The sequence below is a fragment of the Myotis lucifugus genome, unplaced genomic scaffold, assembly GCF_000147115.1.
Source record: "Myotis lucifugus unplaced genomic scaffold, Myoluc2.0 scaffold_269, whole genome shotgun sequence".
Taxonomy (NCBI): Eukaryota; Metazoa; Chordata; class Mammalia; order Chiroptera; family Vespertilionidae; genus Myotis; species Myotis lucifugus.
The window spans coordinates 544,664-550,087 of record NW_005871317.1 but is presented as its reverse complement, the minus strand read 5'-3'; the positions used below and the strand labels follow the sequence as shown (position 1 = coordinate 550,087).

At 61.9% G+C, this 5,424-nt stretch overlaps 1 protein-coding gene across 2 annotated transcripts; it reads right to left on the bottom strand.

Moving 5' to 3' along the window:
• Positions 1-5,418, bottom strand: RHBDD3 (rhomboid domain containing 3). 2 transcript variants are annotated; one of them, XM_006099291.3, is made up of 6 exons: positions 5,384-5,418; positions 3,028-3,217; positions 2,041-2,424; positions 791-944; positions 415-702; positions 1-327 (listed from the first exon to the last, which is right to left on the bottom strand). In XM_006099291.3, exons 2-6 carry the CDS (start codon positions 3,173-3,175, stop codon positions 150-152), a joined length of 1,152 nt encoding a protein of 383 aa, XP_006099353.1. In that variant the 5' UTR covers positions 3,176-3,217; positions 5,384-5,418; the 3' UTR covers positions 1-149. The 2 variants fall into 2 exon arrangements, with proteins under 2 accessions (XP_006099353.1, XP_006099355.1); XM_006099293.3 differs by lacking the exon at positions 5,384-5,418 and adding an exon at positions 4,783-5,042.
• Positions 5,419-5,424: the final 6 nt, after the last annotated feature.

Genomic DNA, 5,424 nt, shown 5'->3' with positions numbered 1-5,424 from the left:
GAGTCCAGGTTGAAAAGAACCGGTTTTTATTCTACACAGTGCAGGGCGCTGAGGGGCTTCCCTGCGCCCACGTGACTTAGTACTTGGGGCTGGAACTCCGTGTAACCAGCCATGGGCAAGGACTCTTGTCACCTGAGGGCCGGCCTATGCTAGGGGGGCCCAGGACCCTCAGGGTGGGCGAGCCCACCCCTCCCCTGAGTCACCAGGGCCTCAGCGCCCACCTCCCCGCTGACCAGCAGTGACACCGCACCCTCCACACGACCTGTGGCTGCTAGCGCCACCACGGCCTGCTCCATGGGGAAGCCCATGCGTTCCAGCTGCTGCAGCCTGTGCGATGGAGGGGACAGGGAGTGTCAGTCAGGGCCACCTCTAGCCCCCACACCAGGGGACCCCCCCCGACCCCCCCTGCCCTACCGTAGAGAGGAAACGGAGGACTTGGGCAGCCAGAGCGGGCTCCTGGGAACCTGGGCTGGCCCCTCAAGGAGCGAGGCCTGGATCCCCTCCTGCAGCATCTGCTCATCGAGGGCTGCCCACAGCGGGGAGCCGGGAGGAAAGCTGGGCCCAGGCCAGGCCAGGCCAGCCTCTGAGGAGCCCTCCCAGTTCGGCTGCACAGGCCCCAGGCCTGGTGGGAGTGGGCCTGAGCCTTCGCTGTGAGACCAGAGACTAGACGAGGCCGCGTACGGAGGTCCAGGGGTAGAAAGCCTGGAAGGGCAGAAACAGGAGAGGGCTTGACTGCCAGCCGCTGCCACCGCTCCCGCCACCAGGGCCGGGGCCTGGGCATCCCCCTCACCTCACTCCAGGAAGGGTGACAGGCAGCTCAGCCACACTGCCTGGGGCGGGAAGGAGCCGGAGTGGCCAGCACCCCACGACCCTGCACAGGAAGCCCTGCAGCGCCCGCAGCCTCCGCTCAGAGGGCTCCAGCCACTGGAAGGCCCCGGCTGCATCTGTCTGCCCAGGCAGGGCGGCTGGTCAAGGAAAACCACAGCCAGCCAGGAGGGAGCCCAACTGCATGCCAGACCCCGTGCCAAGTGCGCGATGGGCACTGCTCTTGTCTCCTCACTGTGGCCCGGCCTGGGATGCTGCCACCCCGTCAGCAGTGGAAGTTCAGGGAGGAAAAGGGGGCTGCCTGAAGCTACTCAGCCAGTAAGACAGCGGTTCTCAACCTGTGGGTCGCGACCCCTTTGGGGGTCGAACGACCCTTTCACAGGGGTCGCCTAAGACCATCCTGCAGATCAGATATTTACATGACGATTCATAACAGTAGCAACATGACAGTGATGAAGTAGCAACGAAAATAATTTTGTGGTTGGGTCACAACATGAGGAACTGTATTTAAAGGGCCAGAAGGTTGAGAACCACTGCAGTAAGAGGTGGAGCTGGATGAGCCTCACCCTAAAGACCTGTCTCATCCACTGCTGCCCCACGCCGGGCCCAGAGCCCTATCTACCTGCTCAGGGCTCTGACTCAAGGCGTGAGCTTGGAACCATGGACACAACCCCTGTCGCCCTTGGCCAGGCCCACGTGCTCCCCAAACCAGGATTCAGCGAGGCCTTGGCAGGCCTAATCCTAATCCTAAACAACTATAGGAGGTCGCCTGTGCCCACTCCTCTCTCCGACTGCACTGTGTTCCCAACAGGCACTAAGTATCTTGAAGCAAAAGCCTGTGTTTAAAGCCCAGAGGGCCCAGCTCACTCTCACCCTGGCCTTTGCACCATCTGTGCTTCGCCTCCTTTTTCACTTCTCTTTACCCGAACCCCTCATCCTGTGTCTCAGCTTCGATGCCACCTCCACTGGAAAGGTCCAGGTTAGGGGCCTCCTTGGGTCCCCTCGGCCCTCCTCAGTTCCCCAGTGAAGTGTAGTTGGCACCTCCGGCTGGCCACAGCCCGGAGCCTGGCTAGAGGACTCGGAGATGCTCCTGGAACGTGTGCCCGGCTTTCCGGCATTGTTAGGCCTGACCCACTTGTGCCAATTCCCACGTACCCTGGGAGCCCAGCCACAACCCACACATCGACACAGGCCCAGCGTCTGGGCAAAGGATACAGGCCAGGCCAGCCAGGAGGCCGCAGAAGAGCTGCAGGAAGGGTGGCTCGGAGGTGAGCAGTGGTGTCAGGGCAAGCAGCAACCATGGCAACAGCCACGGTGGCACCGCCCCATGGAGCCCTCTAGGGTGGTACCCCTGCCCTGATAGCATGGCCAGGTGGACGGGCATGTACCCGCAGCCACCAGCTGCCGCGGACACCCCAAGGCCTGCCAGCAGCACCGCCATTAGCCCGGCAGCCAGGGCGAGTAGGGTGGAGGCGTGCAGGAACCGCAGCGTGCCCAGGTGGTACTCCTGCCGCCAGCCCAGCACGGGCAGGAGCAGCAGACTCAGGAGCAGGCTGGGTAGGGCCGTGTGACCCAGAGCATGGGTCAGCAGCCGGTGTGCTGGGGGAGAGAAGGGGCTTATGTGCCAGGTTAGTGGCCCCCACCCCCAAGGCTGTCCCAGGTGGCCAGGTTGGGAATTGCCCTCTGCCAGGGCCACCCCCTAAGCCAGCCTCGCCTCCCCAGGAGCCAACATTGGCCCGCTGCCAGCAGTCACTCGTGGAGGGAACCAACGGCTTCCAAACACAATGGCCGCTGCCCCGCTGCAATGAACAGAACAAGCCAGACCCACCCCTCAGGCTTCTCAAGAGCAATCAACCCTGATGAGTCACTTAACCTGTGGCCATCACTTAGATTCTTCAACTGTAAATGGAAGCTGCTGTTATTATTGGGAGCTGGGGTCACTCAAGCTCCCACCCTCGTGCTTAAGTGAAAGCATTAGTTCTTATTTCAAGAGAAAGATGTCAGTAACGGGAAACTTCTGAAAAGAATTCCTACTCACAGGCTCCCACCCCCTGCTGGCTCTGCTGCCCTCCTTGGCTGTGGGTGAGGTGGGCATGCTCCGTCCAAGGCTGCCCCTCCCGGGGGCATGCCGCTCCCACCAAGTCGTCTTGGGCCCTACAGCCTGTCTCCTGCCCCCTCCAAGCCCAGGCAGCCAGCCCTCACCCTGCCAGGGGTCCAGCAGCAGCTCTGGGGCCAGGGCCAGGCTGGGACCGGCCCCCACCAGCCACAGGCAGCTCATGAGCAGCATCAGGACTGAGGAGGCAAGAGGCAGCGCTGGAGACAGTAGGCCAGGGGGGCCTCTGTCATACATAGCTTGGCTGAAGGTGGTCAAGGGCAGTCTTGGGGTTGTGTGCTACGGGTAAAGGAGAACAGTAACAGTTATTATGGCAGCTCTTATCGGCTGTCCTTTCAATTGCCCTCAATTTTACAGAAGTAGGAACTGAGGCTGGAGGGACAGGCCCAGCAACTCGGCCATAGAGGAGCTCAGATCCTAACCATGTGCTTGGCCATCTTTCCAGTCCACTGGCCTGTGTCTGAGGATGGGAACAGCCAGACCAAAAAGGCCCTGAGCCCTGATGAGCCCTGAAGAGCCCGGGGTGGGAGCACAGGGCAGGAAAGTTGAACTGGGGCCCTGGACTCCCCAAAAGAGAGATGTAGTCTCCCAGGGCAAATTCAGGGCCATCTCCAGCTTTTCTCCGGCTGCCAACCAACTACCTTCCTCCCTCCTACCCTCCACAGGCCTCAGCTGCCCTAGACCCAGGGGTAGAGCCCAGCCAATAGGCAGGCAGATTAGGCAGGGGGTGGGGCAGAAGGGTTTGAGGAGGGGTAGCAGGAGCTCCCCGAGTGCATACAAAGTGACCCTGGACTGAGACGTTCACTTCCACAAAGCCCTAAGCACAGCCCCCCTGGTCCTACCCCCCCCCGCCCCCCCGTTTTCACAGGAACGTTCCGGTGTCCCCTTCTTCCCGCTGTGTATCCCCGGGCGAGCTTTCCAACCTCTGAGCCTCTACTTCCTCTTCTGTAAAATGGGGATGAAGAGAAAGGCATGACTAAGGCAGCCCACGACTCGTGCTCATTTAACTGCAGCCAGCAGGCTAATTGTGGGAGGCCGGCGTCACCACCAGCCGCCCCAACACGGGGAGGCCTCAACACGAAGGCAGCGGCTCCAAACTGGCTCGTTCAAACTCTGGCCTTCAAACGTGCCCGTTCCCTCCAACAGGGCAAGGCTTTTCCTCCCGTCCTCTCCCCTCACATCCAGCCTGTCCTTCAGGCCCTGGGGGAACCCCCCTCACGCCTGGCCAGGTCTGTCTGTCTGTCTGTCTCAGGGGTCCCACTGAACTGACTTCACAGGACAGGAAGCAAAATCCTAGAGACAACAAGGCTGCCTCATCCGCTCCCTTGCCACCGGGATCCTCTGCATCAAAAGCCACCTGCCAGTTTCCTGCAGAAAAAAATGTAGAAAGCTCCTCCACCTCCATATGCAAAAGGCAAGCTCCTGCCTGGCTGGCTGGCGTGGCTCAGATCTCAGATCTCCGAACCAGGAGGTCCTGGTGCAATTCCTGGTTCAGGGCACATGCCCGGGTTGGGGGCTCCATCCCCAGTGTGGGGCGTGCAGGAGGCAGCCAATCAGTGATGCTCTGCCATCATTGATGTTTCTCTCTCCCTCTCCCTTCCTCTCTGAAATCAATATATATGTATATATATTTTAAGGCAAACTCCTTTGCACCGTTGGAAGCCCAGCTCAGACGTCCCCACCCCCTTTCCTGGCCCCCACATTGTGGGTCGTGTCCAATCTAATGAGCACAGCTTAGCCTGGCGGTGGTCTGAGCTGGAGGGGTGTGTGTGTGTGTGTGTGTTGAGGGGCGGGGGTCGCTCCTCTGACTCATCCCCAAGTCCCCCGGGTGCTCCCACACCTACATGGTGCTTTGTGTCCACTGGAGGAAAAACACTGGCGTGGCATCCCGCCGAGGGCTCTGGGTGAGGCTGGGCTCAGAGGTGAACCCAGGAAGCCAAGGGACCCACTGCAGCCCCTCCTGCACCCTCACAGCCCCTCCCCCGCCTGCGCACGGGTGACAGTCTCCCCCCGAAAAGACAGACCCGGGACTGAACCCGGGGGCCGCTGCGTCCTTAAAATGGGGCCGTGCACCACCAGGCCCGCCTCCCGCACCGGGCGGCCGGAGGCTGGAAGGGGAAGGCGAGGACCCACCGGGAAGATTCCTCCGGCGGATGGGGGGGGGGGGGGGGGGTCCCGAGGTGCGGATCGGACTCAGCTTTGTGACTTTAGGAAAAGTACCCCAATTCCGGGGGCCTGTTCCCCCTTCTGTAAAGTCAAGGGTATTAGGCGAGGGATGATTAAAGGGCTTTTTCAACCTCGACCGTTACTGGGGCCGGCCCGGGGGGAGTGGGGGCGCCTCTGGGGGCCCGGCGCTTCGTTCGGGGCCTCCCATCCAGCCCCCCCCCCCGCCCCCAGGCTCGTCCTCCGCCCCGCCGGCCGAAGCCACGTGTCTGGGGTACTCACTGCGGAGCCAGCGCGCCCCCTCCCCGCGAAGGCCGGGCGGG